Below are 16682 nucleotides of genomic sequence, written 5' to 3'. Positions count from 1 at the left end.
CCAGTGGTCATTCTGGATACTGCAGCAATGTCAGCAACACCCAGTGGACACTTTGGATACTGCAGCAATGTCAGCAACACCCAGTGGACACTCTGGATACTGCAGTAATATCAGCGACACCCAGTGGACACTCTGGATACTGCAGTAATATCAGCGACATCTAGTGGACACTCCGGATACTGCAGCAATGTCAGCGACACCTAGTGGACACTTCGGATACTGCAGTAATATCAGCGACACCCAGTGGACACTCCGGATAAATTGATGTAAGTTACATGTATGGCCAATGTAAACTCACAAAGTTGTAACAATTTATAATAAGTGTAACTTGTCAGCTTGGGAGGAATATGCTGGGTGTGTTTCTATTGTGCCATTGTCCCATTGTGTGTTTAAAGGGTGATGTCTGTCCTGTTGTCTGCACATGTGTATTGGTGACTTCTCTTTGTCTTGAGAGATAATTGGATTACGCCTCGGGTGTCTCCAGGGCAGAGAGGAGGAAACCATAATGCATTGTGGGGATGTATTGTCTCTGTAAAACCTGCTTGAGCCAGATTGCCATGCTGCCAGCCAGGGCCCAAAAGATACTTTTACTAACTTTTCAACCCCTGGTCTGATTCATGCCATTTTGTAATATGTTGTTCCCCTGAATGGATTGATGGTGAATATGTAATTTTTATGTGAATGTGATGTATGGTTTTAGAGTTATGAAAGTTAGGTAGAAAGTATGTTTTAACTGTATGTGTAATTGAGTTTCCTCTCAGGATAAGGGGAGGGAATATGTGGGATGTAACTGATATGTGATTGGTTGTTTTATACCTCCCTGTGGGCGTTCCTGTATTTGAAAAGACTGTAATAAAAACCAGGCTGGGTGTACCAGCACCTCAGACCACTGCTTGACCCTCAACACGGAGCCTTGTCTCGTTATTGGGGGGATCCGCTGTATGCTGTTAGAGACTGATTGCCAGGAGTGTAAGCTGATTCCTGTTCGTCTGCTAGCAGCTATTCGTGAGGTTCCAGTTTGGAGTGCTACTTTGTATCCAGTTCGGGGGTTTGGTGTTCTGCAGTAGCTGTGCCTGTCTCTCCGAAAGGGGCACATCGCCTGAACGGATTTTAACCCCTTGTCTGCTGAAACGGTCCGTTACAGCAGTAATATCAGCAACATCTAGTGGACATTCTGGATATTGCAGTAATATCAGTGACATCTAGTGGACATTCTGGATACTGCAGTAATATCAGCGACCTCTAGTGGACATTCTGCATATTGTCATCTACTGCTCAGTGTCCCTGGGGCTCTACAGCAGCTGTGTGATCTGCCATGGAGGTGCGTCACTGCCTGCTCATTTAGTCTTGACAGTGCTTTGCTTGTCTGAGCAGCAGTTTGTGCTCCAGAGCTGCACTTCTAAGTGGAAGACATTCTAGTCACCTATCGATGAAAGCTGTAATGGCACCGGACGGGGTTACAAGCAGAGTGTACTTGGCTTGCATGCTGACCTGCATTCCCTGGATTTTATGTGGCTGTCATGGCCCATGAACAGGTAGGAACAAGAGTTAGGGACCACTCATGAGACAGCCTTGACGCGGTGAGTGGCTTACTATGCTTTGGCCAAAATATAAACCAATGTCTCATCCAGCATGGAGGGCAGAGTGCTGGATGTAGTGTGCGATCACATTTGCATTTTCCGTTTGTATATGTATTTCGCCATAGTGATGTGCACCTGCAGCAGGTTGTGCTGACTCAACCCCTTATTTTTTTCTTTGTAGTATATATTGGAGGCGTGGCGATCTCCTTTGAGTCAAGCACACCTGACCAGTTAATCTGTCCTGGAGGCTGGTTTTAAAGTCAGTATAAAACTGAGTCTGCTTGTATAGAACCTACCAGTAGCCATTTGGCTCCAGGAGAAGTATATGGTAGGTTCAGCATGCATGTTGGTACTTGCATCCCTGGATCCGATGAAAGCTGTAATGGCACCGGACGGGGTTACAAGCAAAGTGTACTTGGCTTGCATGCTGACCTGCATTCCCTGGATTTTATGTGGCTGTCATGGCCCATGAACAGGTAGGAACAAGAGTTAGGGACCACTCATGAGACAGCCTTGACGCGGTGAGTGGCTTACTATGCTTTGGCCAAAATATAAACCAATGTCTCATCCAGCATGGAGGGCAGAGTGCTGGATGTAGTGTGCGATCACATTTGCATTTTCCGTTTGTATATGTATTTCGCCATAGTGATGTGCACCTGCAGGCAGGTTGTGCTGACTCAACCCCTTATTTTTTTCTTTGTAGTATATATTGGAGGCGTGGCGATCTCCTTGGAGTCATTGCACACCTGACCAGTTAATCTGTCCTTGAGGCTGGTTTTAAAGTCAGTATAAAACTGAGTCTGCTTATATAGAACCTACCAGTAGCCATTTGGCTCCAGGAGAAGTATATGGTAGGTTCAGCATGCATGTTGGTACTTGCATCCCTGGATCCGATGAAAGCTGTAATGGCACCGGACGGGGTTACAAGCAAAGTGTACTTGGCTTGCATGCTGACCTGCATTCCCTGGATTTTATGTGGCTGTCATGGCCCATGAACAGGTAGGAACAAGAGTTAGGGACCACTCATGAGACAGCCTTGACGCGGTGAGTGGCTTACTATGCTTTGGCCAAAATATAAACCAATGTCTCATCCAGCATGGAGGGCAGAGTGCTGGATGTAGTGTGCGATCACATTTGCATTTTCCGTTACCTATCTACATATCAGGGGCTCTTCCCTGCTCCCCCCGCCCGCACATGGCGCCCTATAGTGCCACACTCCGCCCTGGCACTACATGCCCACTCTATGATATTTGTGGAGGCTGACCGGTTCTGCAGAGTCCTGGGAATTCAGGACTGTGGCAGCGGATCTGGGATGACTGCGACGCTCCCATAGACCGCTGCCTTCTGTGCCGCCTTGGATTAGTCGGAGCAGGGCCGCCCACATGGTGGTTCATTTCTAGGTACCGCGTAACCGTGCGGCCGGAGGCGCGATCAACGAGACAAGTCCTGATGGGGGAATGTTCCAGACTGCATTTTATTGTCTCCATATTGGAAATGCACATGCGCCGTATACTGGGGGTGTCACCCCACGAGCTACGGGCACAAAGCTAACAGCACCCACAGACATCAGATGTGATTGGATCATATCTATAAAACCTGGTGAAGTTGTGTCAGTCTTCACAGTAGTTCTGGAATTCTATTCGTGAATATTAATTTTTTTTCCCCCTTGGAGACGATCACGTGATCCGCTTTTCCTTCCTTCACATCTTCTCAACTTTAGACACAAAGTTCTGGATGTCGCGGGCCAGAAGTTCTGGTTCCTCAAAGGCAGCAAAGTGCCCCCCGCGGGGCATGTAGTTGTAGGAGACGATGTTGTGGAAGTTCTGCTTTGCCCACACCCGGGGCGTGTGCTCAATCTCACAGGGGAAAGCCGCGATGCCAGTGGGCACAAACACCCCGACCCTGGAATGAGAATCAGCCCATAAATGGCAAGGCTCGCAGCAATGTTGTAGCCGCTTCTATGGCCCGGACCACCCTGTCCCCTCTAGTATCCCGGAGCCCCGGCACAGGGGTGTATGGAATCAATTAAAGGGCCGGTGTCCAGTCTTATGCAAATACAGCTATTAGCCGTAAGCAGAGTGAATACAAGGCTCTGAATGCAGATGTGGAAACAGCGTAATGCACAGGATGCTGGGCGGGGCCCTTAAAGAAAACATGGCGGCTTTCCTACAAGATCAGCGCTATATCTCTGAGGTGCAATACCAGATACAACCCCTGGACAAGGGGGGCGCTGTATTTGGAAAAAGGTAGCCATGTTTTTTCAATCCTGGACAATGTGCACAAGGCGACAGGAAGTGAATCTGAGAGGGTCGGACCTAGTGATGCTACCGGGGGCCACAAAGCAGAGGGGCCCATAAGCCTCTCCTGCCCCGAACTGATGATTTCGCCATGGTTTACTGACTACTGTGAAGCTTTAGTCTATGAATGAGCCGTGACATCACTGCACCCGCTACAATGACATCATCAACCCCTGACCAGATCCGCAGGGCACTGCCCGTCCTATCGCCCATCATCAGCCCAAGCCCCATAACTGCCCCATCTCCAGCCTTACTTGGTGTCTGGGGTGCAGTTATAGTCACGCGGGAAGTTCTCCTTGTAGAACCTCATGGAGGATGTGATGGATCCGGTAATCCAGTAGATCATCACGTTGGTTAAGAGATCATCAAGAGCGAATTTCCTGAGCAGAAGAGAGAACGTGATATATGGATCAGTCAACAGCAACATCTACAACTCCAAACCCCAACCATGGCCTAAAATGATTCATCGAGGCATCACCTGCTTATAATATTTCTGAATTATGTTCTATACTCTAGTCACGTCCAAAGCTGCTGTCCAATTCTATGGTTACAATACATATTATGCAGGAGTCACAATTCAAAGCTGCAGTCACAATTCTGCTGTTAAATCACATCTTCTCCCTCGGTCATTTCCAAAGCTACATTTGCAAGGAAGAAGCTAGCAGAATTGTGAATGCAGCTCTAAATGTCCTGGAATAACAGACACGATGTAACTGTCGAATTGTGGATGCAGCTCTAGCTGTAACTGGAGAATATGACTTGATGACCAGCAGAATTGTGAGTCCAGCTCTGGGAGTACCATGATCAGTTCAGTAGAGATTTTACTATTTGACAAAAGTGTAAGACATGATGTATCAGCAGAATTGTGAATGCACCTCTGGAGGTGACTGGGGTATAAGACATGAGGTAACAGAATTGTTGATGCAGTTCTAGATGTAACTGGAGCATATGCAGAATTGTGAATGCTGCTCTGGAAGTACTAGTGTCAGTACAGCGGAGGATTTACAGGGGGAGAAGTCTCCGACTTAGGTTTTAACGCTGAGTGGTCTTTTATCAGACGTAATAAAGCCTCGACCTCACACCTGTCCAGGCCGCCGTCCTCTAGGTTTCGAAAGCCGTCTTCTGTCCATGTTGAGAACTTCTCTAGGATGTAGGCAGCGAGTCCAGCGGGAGAGTCATTCAGAGCCGAGCCTACAAGACAAGGGGCATGTGGAGCGAGGGGTCTTATAGATTGTAAGGTGTGACTACTATTTCATCATTTGCCCATAAATCTATAGTAAAGGTAATTATAATAAACTGTGTAATATATAACAATAAAGAGCAGTGCCTCCGCTCCTCAGACACCTCCTTCCCCCCTCAGATTCTCTGCACTCACTGAAAAGCAAGACGGCTATGAAAGTCAGAGCTTCCAGTCTTAGGGGCGATGTTGTACCTGGCATCAGCCATGTCTCTGATCAGAACCACCTGCTGGCTCATTAGAAGCAGGTGCAGAGCTGTGATCTGGGGGTGCAGAGCTGTGATCTGGGGGTGCAGTGCTCCTGAGTGTGGGAGATCATCATCGCTGTGAGGGCTGCCCCTTCTGGAGAGGAGCTCAGGAGCCTGCCCCTGACAACTGGCCTCATCTAGATGCATCGGGACCTAGTCTACCGCCTCCTCTCGCTCTATGTTTGCCCCAGGCTGATGCAGGTTTACTCTCATGCCACCAATACCACGTCCCTGTTAAGTGCATGTACTAAATGTTGAATAATGATATATGCTACACTTGTTTTTGTGGTTCCTTTCCTTGTGTCTGACTGCTCCCTAACTTAACACCACCAGCCACGATCATATACTTTCCTCAACAATGATTCTGCACCAAACCATGCCAGACGACCACCGAGCAGTAACCCGTTGGGTCCAGGATAGCTGAGGTTGCTCTGCCATGATTATTGGTGACCATCCCGGTTTCTCACCTATGGTGTCAGGTTTGGTCGCCTGTATGTGAAAGTATCCGGTCTCCCTTAGGAGTCTGAACACATTCTCCATACAGGGATAAAGGTGTCTGACATCTTCTCTCGTCAGACCCACCAACCAGGGCGCATATCGACCAATCAGCAGAGATTTCAGCCTCCCTAGTTCTCCGGTCATAAGCATCACAAAGTTCAGATGGAGACCCTTTACTGACCTGTGAGAAGAGCAAGACATGGATGGAGTGCAACCCCCATTAATGTAGAATTGTAGCAGATGTCCTATGAGATGACATGTGAGACACCAGACACTTACTCCAGCTTCATCTGAGATAAGAGACAGGTGATCCTACTGCCCCAGTCTCCACCCTGGAGGTAAAATTCATTGTATCCAAGTCTTAGCATTAACTTGTAGAAGATGCGGGCAGCAGCGAAGGCATTAAATCCTGTATACAAGGAGTAGACATGGTCAATTCAGTAGTGAAAATTATAAACTGTCTATGAGTGTAACAAGCGGTGAGCGTGAACCCACTGTACCAATTTATCAGTTTATCTTTGGGCTAGTCTTAAGGGTGTTATCCTAGCGATTCCGTGTTTTTCACCCTTTAACCCCGATACAGGGACCAAGCCTTCACTGCAGGGAGCACATCATGCCGCTACCTCTTGGAATAGTCCTGGTGTGTTTGTTGATTGCCCCTCAAGTATCAGAGACCCAAGCGTGAACCACCAAAGGGTCAGGCAATATTTGTAGTCGGTAAACAGGCAGAGGTCAGGGCAGGCAGAGTACATGCAATTCCGTGAAATTAATCTCAGGTCAGGGCAGGCAGCAAAGGGTCAGCGTGGTAGACAAGCTAGGGTAAGGGCAGGCTGCGGAGTATTAGAGTCGGCTAACAGGCAGAAGTTCAGTACACGGGCAGACACAAATAGAACAATTAGAAGCATCCGTGCAACTGCACACAAAGCAAGGAGGGGAGTGGCAGTGAAGGCAAAAATGGGAGGAGTAGTAGTTCAATCAATAATGTTCCTAATAGAAGTACCAGGCAGTGATGGACACGGACCACTGATGAGGAACCTCAATTCAACCTACTCAGAGATTTAATGCTGCCAATGAGGAGCCTTAATCCCACTGCACCTACTTTCTACAAGTTAGATCTGAAGCCTTCCATAAACTGTATTAAGATGATGTCCTGGTCAGGACATGTCCTCATTGCCTTTCAAGTCCTTACTCACCCTTCTTAGATGGGGCCTCGGAAAAGCCGTATCCTGGGATAGATGGACAGATGACCTCAAAGGCAATGTTTGAATTTAGATCATGATTCTTGGGGTCTGTCAGGAGTGGAAGGATGTGATAGAACTCATAGAAGGAGCCTGGCCAGCCATGGACCATGAGAAGAGGATAGACTTTCTGTCCAGGGCTCAGATGTGATGGCTTCACATGGATGAAATGTACGTCCAGACCTATGGGATAAAGGACAATATATCACAGAGGTGACGTCAGGACATATAGACAGCTATGAGCTTCACAATCTAACGTCTCCTCCACCTTCTATGGTTGTCTTAAAGTGTGGATATTTATTGAGGTTCTTTACTTGCTTCTTCCAGTCATACTCATTCCTCCAGTAAGAAATCACCTTCCTCAGATGTGTAGAGTTAAACCCATAGTGAAATCTGGAGTCTTCTAGAGGAGAGAAGAACCGGGAAGCATCCAAGCGTCTGTGAAGATCCTGGAGGGAAAACCAGCATACAGTGAAGGAGTCTCCAGACATCGGTCACACAGATCACCGACAGCATGAGCGTTCTTGTCTGTCATCCATCCTCACAGCTAATCCCTACATCCATCCACATGCAGACCCATTACCATCCACCTTCATAGCGGTGCTATATTTGCCTTCCAGACCCATGTGTCCTCTCCAGACTCCTATGTCCTCCCCAGACTCCTCTGTCCCTCTCCAGACCCCTCTGTTTCCTTCTAGACACCTGTGCCTCCTCCATACGCCTCTTTCCCCTCCAGACTTTTCTGTCCCTTCCAGACTTCTCTGCCCATCTCCAGACTCCTCTGTTCCTCTCCAGACCCCTCTGCCCCTCTCCAGACCCCTCTGCCCCTCTCCAGACTCCTCTGTTCCTTTCCAGACCCCTGTGTCCTCTCCAGACTCCTATGTCCTCCCCAGACTCCTCTGTCCCTCTCCAGACCCCTCTGTTTCCTTCCAGACACCTGTGCCCCCTCCAGACTCCTCTGTCCCTCTTTAGATGCCTCTTTCCCCTCCAGACTTTTCTGTCCCTTCCAGACTCCTCTGCCCGTCTCCAGACTCCTCTGTTCCTCTCCAGACTCCTCTGTTCCTCTCCAGACCCCTCTGCCCCTCTCCAGACTTCTCTGTTCCTTTCCAGACCCCTGTGTCCTCTCCAGACTCCTATGTCCTCCCCAGACTCCTCTGTCCCTCTTCAGACCCCTCTGTTTCCTTCCAGACACCTGTGCCCCCTCCAGACTTTTCTGTCCCTTCCAGACTCCTCTGCCCGTCTCCAGACTCATCTGTTCCTCTCCAGACCCCTCTGCCCCTCTCCAGACTCCTCTGTTCCCTTCCAGACCCCTTTGTCCCCCTAGAGATTCCCTCTGTCCCCCTCTAGTTTTTGGGCCCCCATCTATCATGTACATTATATATCACTGGTCTCCTTATATGCAGCAGCAGGTTGTTTAGGCTTAGGGGCCCCGCTGCATCCGTGCACTTATTTCCTAGATCTCAGCTTTGCTCTAGTTACTTCTCAGTCAGGGCCTCATGAATGATACATTAGTATGAAAATATTGACCAGTTTCTGGGGGGCACGCAGAGCTTTTGGGAGACGAGATTCTGGTGCAAGCTTCTGCACATATAAATCATTACCTCAATATCGGCCTCCAAGGCCTCAACGACAAAGGGGCGCACACGCGTGTCCTCTCCGTGGGTGAGGGGCTTCTCCCCCGGACCCCACCAGCCTTCTCCCAGCTCAATAGACTTTATCTTCCGTCCATGCAGCTTCCAACACATCAGAGCCCCCCCCAAACCGAGAGCGGCCGGGATCAGGAGGCTGTGAGGCCAGTGGTCATTGAAGGCCGACCTGTGGAGAATGAGAGGTCAGGAGCTGCCACATTATGTACATCAGATCAAGATGGGCTACATGGGCCTATTGTGGTTTCCCACCGCAGCAGTTTTATGACATCAGTTGGATCACAGGGGTCAGACCAATGGGGCCTCCAAAAATCCAGACTGAGAGCGTCTCATCAGCCCTGTGGCTTCCAGCATATTTTTGAATGCAGAGTATGTGACTTCTGAATGCAGCTCTGGATGTGATTAGAGTATAAGACTTGGGAATGTTTCAAGGTGCAACCATAATGCCCAATACATTTGTGAAGCCACATAATACAGTCTGGTGTCTGGAAATGCAATACCTTCTTATGGAGGGCTGAGTCTTGTCATTTGTCTACTGCCCACACTGACTCTTCTATTTTAGAGCCCGGGTGCACCTAATAAAGGCTTCCCCCATACCAAACCTGCACATAACGGACCAAAGGAAGCCGCACTCCACCCTGTAAAACGCAGTACTGCCTCATGTGACCGGATGGAGCTGGATCCCCTCCCCCATTGGTCGGCATGTTCCCTCAAACCTTTTTATATATTAGGGTCTCCGGGAATGACTCCTGTCTGGTCGGGTTCGAGGCTACACCTTGCTGGTCTGTCGTATGGGCCTTGAATTTGGCTGGTATGTGTCAGCCTCACCGGGTCTTTATCGGGTTTCAAGATCAATAGAATTATAGTGTCAACTGTGGATTCAGTTCTAATGTTGTAGAAGAATCTAGAACCTCCTTCTGGAAAAGAACCAGAACATGAACTTGATCCAGATCCTTTCCAAAGAATCTCATCTTTCCTTTCCGTCCTACCAGCAGCACAATAATGGGGTTCTTCTGCCCCTGTGCACTGGTAGGACAGACAGAATAATGAATCACTAATTAGAGACCCCTGAGTCTTTATAAGGACCCCCACCCGGTGTTTTCTGTCCTCTGTGGACTCGGACAGATGCTTTGTCTTGTTAGGCTTTCTTGTTCATTCATGTTTCTGGTCTTCCTAGATTGTTCTGGAAGGCCTAAGAAGGGCGTTTTCCGACTTTTATATACTGATGACCTATCCTCAGGATAGCTCATTAGTATCTGATTTGTGGGGGTCCAACTCCTGGGACCCTCGTCGATCAGCTGGTTAACCACTTCCTTACCAGCGCCATACATGTACGGCGTTGACCTGGACTTTAAAGATGTTTCATACAGCCACGTTGATGACGGTCGTAGATATTTAACTCTTCAGATGACATGGTCAAACATGACCACGGAATCTGTATGGGCTAAAACCCAGAAGCATACAGCTGGATGTATTCCAGCCCTCCCTAGCGGGGATCGGGGGAGCCGAAACGTGTATGCTGCAGCCCCTGTCCTCTGTGGGGCTGCTGTGGCTCCATAGGGAGACAGTATAATTCCCATAGACTGCAATGCTATTGCACTGAAGTCTATGAGAATAGCAATCCAATGATTGCTTGTGTAAAAAAAAAAAATCTTTTTAAAAATAAAAAATATATAAAAATTCAAATCACCCTCCCTTTCCCCAAAATGAAAATAAATAAAAAAACATAAAAAAGTAAAAAAAAAATACACATCATGGGCATTTCCGTGTGCAAAAATGCACATACAGTTAACATATAAAAATATTTAATCCCTGGAAAAAAAAGTCAAAGTGGTCAATTCGGCGTTTTTTGGGCAATTCTCATCTCACAATTTTTTTTATAAAAAATGATCAAAAAGTTGTACACATCCCATAATGGTATCCATGAATAGTACAGATTGTCCCACAAAGAGACGTGCGCCTGGAGTAAAAACTGCGAAGCCTCTGACTGGAGTAGGCGATTGGCATAAATTACTGTAAATTTTCCGAAGCCAAAATCCCAGCCCCCACGCCTCCCAAGTGAAAACACCTGTGCAACAAAATATTGTCACATGGGCATTTACAAAAAGTCACAAAAAGGGGTCTTCCGACTATTTTTAAACCAAAACCTGGCCTAGAAATGTTAGTAAAAGATCCCCAGTGACTCCGAGGTGGAGTGATGGCACCAGTGATCATTCATCCCCAACAGTGGAGGTGATCGCTGCTTGTAAATGTAGCTCTTCACCTCCACTGAATGAGTAGCCAGTTGTCGGAGAACAGCGCTTCCTTCCTGACAATCACCAGCTGCATCGGCCTTTAGCCCCCCCATTGGGATTTTACCCGTTGGGGCTGAGGTGCTCCTCATTTTCGGCGTTTCTTAGATAAGTATTTTCCTGAGAGAGTCTCTTCCGTGTTCATGGATGTATTCTTAAAAATTTCCTTCAGTTTGGAAACTAGGGAGCAAGCATTCAGATTCCGAAGCTCAGAAAAATAAAAGGGGGAATCTGGTTGCTATGGACAGCCAAGCCAGTTCTAGGTTGCACCAGTTTTGATAAATCTCCCCTTTGGTCCTTTAGGTGGACGTGTTACGGATGAAGCCTTACCCCACTGGCTCCAGTTCACACTGTCTAACCCGGGCCTAGTGCTGCACTGAGAGCAGCTTGCATATGACTGTATAATTATAGATACATTTTTCATTTGTCGGTATACGTTTCTAATTACTGCATTGTCCTCGATGTCTCCAGCAGGTCCAGGACTGAGGCTCAGAAGAAAGAAAATCAACGTCTAGATGAAAGCACTTTAGCTGCAAGGATTGTTATCTGTGCCCCTGAGCTTTGTAAGTGCCAGAATGTCGCCCTTCTGACCTCGCTGTGAACCACCTCACAACCTCACAACCTCACAACCTCACAACCTCACAACTTCACAACTTCACAGGAGTCACTCTCTGTTCTTCCAGGACCAGCAACCCCAGGCAGTAGATCCTTCTTATGGAGAGTTTAAGACAAAGTGTTTGCCTCTTTTGTGGAAGAATAAAGAGAGGAATGTTCTTACAAAGACAGAAATTGTCATGCCCATCCGGTCGGGGAGACTAGGATGTTGACCGGGGGGAAGCTCGGGTCTCCACCTCTAGGGGAAGTAGGGTCTTCAAAATGTTTGAAGCTTTGAAAAAAGCTGTGGTGGAAATGGAAGTGATCCTGTCTGATTTAGTCTATATTCCTCTCTTTTCTGAACAGGTCAGCTCTGCCTAAGGTGGGGAGCTAATCAGGGTGGGCTTTGTTCTGGTCTGGATGGGGGGCCAGTGTTTGAGAAAGTAAGGTTGTCTTGCAGATTTAATGGGCCAGAAAGTCATTTGCTCAGTTTTCTTCTGTGGAAGCGTCTACCTGATCAGACCTTTCTTCTGCATAATCTATTGAGGTGAATGTGCCTGTTTTTGTCGGAGTGCAAAAGTGCAATTTGGTGGAGTCTCCTCTGAAAGTTGCCAGGTTCAGTGCCAAGTGGGAAATATTCTTTTCCCTTTGTCAGGAGGGCAGTCTGATCCATCTAATGTTGTTAGAGCCCCTCTTCTAGCGCCGTGTCCATCCCTTGGGCGGATGAAGTCTGATTCTGCTGGATCAGATGTGGTGCGCAGTTTGGAGCTTGCGCTGCACTGCATGTCCGGTTCTCAGAGGAGGACGGCTCTGAGGTGGTTGATTTAGACTTCCACCACACAAGGGGCCCTCCCCATGGGTTACTTCTTGTTAAATCCCCATTATTGTGCTGCTGGTAAGACGTAAGACATTCAAAAACAAAAAAAAAGATACATAAAGATACAATGTAAAAAAAAGACATGGTAATGCAGCTCTGGATGTGAATAGAGTATAAACCCTGGGAATGCAGCTCTGGATGTGATTGGAGAACAAGCCATTCAGAGCATCCCACCTCTACACGTCGAGAGTAATGAAGAGGTTAAGTGAAATAATGAAACCTTTAATCTCTGGCAAAATGTCTGATTTCTGTGTGTTTTCTATGAATCTGCAGCCAAATCTGTGAAATATTAACATTTCCATCATCATCAGAGGATCCTGGGAGCGGCTGATCGGTGCCAGGCTTCACCCCAGGAGCTGCGTGCTCAATGTCAGGCGGGGGCCGAGGACATTTGCCCCTATTGCTACTATGCAAAGTCATCATCTCCCTACTTTATTGCAAGGGTTAACTTGTAGTGCGATTTCTGCTGTTGTGTGACCTTACAATGTTTTATATTGTTGAACTACATTTCTATCTTTATTGTAATATATACTGCACTGTGGAAGGGGTTAATGCACAGCCAGCTAATACGGAGAGACTTTGGGACTTTCTATTTATGCACTGAGAAGTTAGTAATTTTCCACAGTTATTATAAGAAAATATGCAGACTTAAAGGGGTTTGTCTTCTGGATAGGTCATCAGTATCTGATCGGAGGAGGTCCAACACCCAGGACCCCGCGATCAGCTGTTTGAGAAGGAACTTCATCAGTCACGTGATCTAGGAGCAGCTCAGCTCCATTCAAGTGAACGGGGCAGAGCGTAATACCAAGCACAACCTCTATATAATGTACAACGCTGTGCTTGGTGAGCAGGGAGAAGGCCGCGGCGCTCACAGAAGTGCCGGTGCCTCTCAAACAGCTGATCGTCAGGGGTCCCAGACCCCCACCGATCAGATACTGATGACCTATCCAGAGGATAGGTCATCAGTATCAAAATCTTGGAAAAACCTTCTAAGTGGTGGAGGTAAAAACCAGACACGATGACCTTTTGTCTGGTTAAGGGCTCTTTCACACTTGCGTTCTTTTCTTCCGGCATAGAGTTCCGTCGTCGGGGCTCTATGCCGGAAAAATCCTGATCAGTTTTATCCCCATGCATTCTGAATGGAGAGAAATCCGTTCAGGATGTCTTCAGTTCCGGACCGGAACGTTTTTTGGCCGGAGAAAATACCGCAGCATGCTGCGCTTTTTGCTCCGGCCAAAAATCCTGAACACTTGCCGCAAGGCCGGATGCGGAATTAATGCCCATTGGAAGGCATTGATCCGGATCCGGCCTTAAGCTAAACGTCGTTTTGGCGCATTACCGGATCAGACGTTTAGCTTTTTCTGAATGGTTACCATGGCTGCCGGGACGCTAAAGTCCTGTTTGCCATGGTAAAGTGTAGTGGGGAGCGGGGGAGCAGTATACTTACCGTCCGTGCGGCTCCCCGGGCGCTTCAGAGTGACGTCAGGGAGCCCCACGCGCATGGAGCGCTCTGACGTCATTCTGGAGCGCCCCGGGAGCCGCACCGACGGTAAGTATACCGCTCCCCCGCTCCCCACTACTACTATCGCAGCCAGTACTTTAATAGCGTCCTGGCTGCCATAGTAACACTGAACGCATTTTGAAGACGGATCCATCTTCAAATGCTTTCAGTTCACTTGCGTTGTTACGGATCCGGCGGGCACCTCCGGCAAATGGAGAACACGCCGAATCCGGACAACGCAAGTGTGAAAGAGGCCTTAAGCTCTGTTGTTAATGTCTGAAGACTTGCAACATTGTTTCTGTTTAATAACTATATAGTGATGGTGGTGGCTGCTCTCCTATATAGCCTATGATGTGGTGCTACAAGTCCAGGGAGAGGACACCCTAACTCTCTAGATAAAGTGAAAGTTGAACAAATGTATATGGACGAGCACTCTACCAATTAGCACACATTTAATGCAAATAAAATAGTAGAATATAAAATAGCTAGCAATATAAAACATATAAAACAACACAATGGGGTAGATGGATATAATCAATGTCCAAAAATCCTTTGTCGTAGATTGTATCTAAGGTTCTATGTAGGGCCTTCTGATGTGGCCTATGTCTCCATAAAAATCCAATATGTCCCCAATAATAGGTAATAGATGTGAGAAATACCTATGTAACACTAGAAAGATTCGGACAATCGACCAGTGCTTCATATATCGGGTGACAGTCCCATGATGTTTGATAATATTTTGGACAGAAGAGAATAAACTTTCCGGCTATTTTGCCGCTTACCTCCCCTTTGTGTGGGTAGTCCACTTAGATCCTAAACATTGTCTCTGTTTAGGCTGTGCTTCTCCACTCCTCCCACTAGTTTAATTGGAAACTGTATAGAAGGAGAGCAGTCACAGATCTTAATTGTCTGCAGATAGGGACCAGAGAGTCTGGCAGACTGCAGATTGGGAACATAAGAGGACGCTGAGACAGGGATACTCTGCCACAAACCCTGGGTCACCAGCCAGACGACTGAGCCACAGATCCTGGGCCACCAGCCCTTTGGCGAGGGCAACAGCTGGTTCAGGCCTTTCCTCAGCACGGAACCTTCTTCTGCCCAGGAGGCAGCAACATGCGGTGACACCATGACGGTGTCCGGGGGACCCATTGTAGCATTAGGACCACCCCATACCCAGCCACTGCACATGACTGTGGCATGCAGTCCATACATACATCCAGGTCGAATGTTCTCCATCCTTGTGTGAATTAGGGTGGGTTCACATCACATTTTTTGACGTATACATTAGAATAAAAGGATACCAAAATGCCGCACCTAAAGAATTTCTGGAGAATTGTGAGCGCAGCTCTGGTTGCAACTAGAGTATAAAGCATGACGTGATATAGAATCATTAAATGTATAGTAATATGCATACACATCACACGCTGATCACACCTCCAGTCTGCATCAGTCTATCTGGGAGGGGGAGGCTGGCACTACATGAACCTCACTCCTGTGGCAGGAGAGGCACTGGCACCAGCACAAAGTTTGTCAATTTTCAATGGGAGAAGGATGCTGTCTGCACCCCTGTATGGCTGATAGCACCTGTGATCATGGACTTCTGCAGGGTCCACTGCCGCCCCCACCCTCACCTGCCGTCCTCCAGGAGCTGCTTCCACATACTGGTCTCTGCTGTGCCGTCTTTCTGCTGTGGCTGCCCTTTTGTCTTGTCACGTGAACCTACAGAGCTGACACCCGCCCTCAGCTCCTCCTAGAGTCATCTGAGGAGAAATGTAAAGCACCAAAAATAAGACAAATAAACGAGTCCCGTCCAGTGTGAGGTGGCAGCCATCATGTCACCCCGATCCGGACTATAAACCAGACACTCCCTGGAAGGAGAACGAAGGTTTCTCTGTGTGACTGTAACAGTCAGATATGTACGGCCTCTAACCTGGATACAAGATTAGATACGGCCTCTAACCTACATACAAGATGAGATACGGCCTCTAACCTGGATACAAGATGAGATACGGCCTCTAACCTGGATACAAGATGAGATACGGCCTCTAACCTGGATACAAGATGAAATACGGCCTCTAACCTACATACAAGATGAGATACGGCCTCTAACCTGGATACAAGATTAGATACGGCCTCTAACCTACATACAAGATGAGATACGGCCTCTAACCTGGATACAAGATGAGATACGGCCTCTAACCTGGATACAAGATGAGATACGGCCTCTAACCTGGATACAAGATGAGATACGGCCTCTAACCTGGATACAAGATGAAATACGGCCTCTAACCTACATACAAGATGAGATACGGCCTCTAACCTGGATACAAGATTGGATACGGCCTCTAACCTACATACAAGATGAGATACGGCCTCTAACCTGGGTACAAGATTATATACGGCCTCTAAGCTACATACAAGATGAGATAAGGCCTCTAACCTGGATACAAGATGAGATACGACCTCTAACCTGGATACAAGATGAGATACGGCCTCTAACCTGGATACAAGATGAGATACGACCTCTAACCTGGATACAAGATGAGATACGGCCTCTAACCTGGATACAAGATGAAATAAGACCTCTAACCTGGATACAAGTTGAGATACGGCCTCTAACCTGGATACAAGATGAGATACGGCCTCTAACCTAGATACAAGATGAGATACGGCCT

The 16682-nt window shown here is 47.6% G+C and overlaps 1 protein-coding gene across 1 annotated transcript; it reads right to left on the bottom strand.

Moving 5' to 3' along the window:
- Positions 1 to 3040: 3040 nt before the first annotated feature.
- On the bottom strand, positions 3041 to 15820 carry LOC120999808 (epoxide hydrolase 1-like). The gene is made up of 9 exons (XM_040430797.1): positions 15639 to 15820; positions 8700 to 8913; positions 7367 to 7547; positions 7054 to 7281; positions 6140 to 6269; positions 5830 to 6041; positions 4960 to 5068; positions 4132 to 4257; positions 3041 to 3482 (listed from the first exon to the last, which is right to left on the bottom strand). The coding sequence occupies exons 1-9, from the start codon at positions 15665 to 15667 to the stop codon at positions 3281 to 3283; spliced, it is 1431 nt and encodes a 476-aa protein (XP_040286731.1). The 5' UTR covers positions 15668 to 15820; the 3' UTR covers positions 3041 to 3280.
- Between the last annotated feature and the right edge of the window lie 862 nt (positions 15821 to 16682).

The sequence above is a fragment of the Bufo bufo genome, chromosome 4, assembly GCF_905171765.1.
Source record: "Bufo bufo chromosome 4, aBufBuf1.1, whole genome shotgun sequence".
In the NCBI taxonomy this organism is placed as follows: domain Eukaryota; kingdom Metazoa; phylum Chordata; class Amphibia; order Anura; family Bufonidae; genus Bufo; species Bufo bufo.
The sequence above is the reverse complement of the archived record's forward strand: the minus strand, read 5'-3'. Positions and strand labels throughout refer to the sequence as shown.

Coding starts and splice junctions, on each gene's coding strand:
- LOC120999808 (XM_040430797.1), bottom strand. CDS start 15,667: ATGTGGAAGCAGCTCCTGGAGGACGGCAG. Junction 7,282..7,366: donor CTTTAAGACAACCATAGAAG/GTGGAGGAGACG, acceptor TTTATCCCATAG/GTCTGGACGTACATTTCATC. Junction 6,042..6,139: donor TTATCTCAGATGAAGCTGGA/GTAAGTGTCTGG, acceptor CTCTTCTCACAG/GTCAGTAAAGGGTCTCCATC.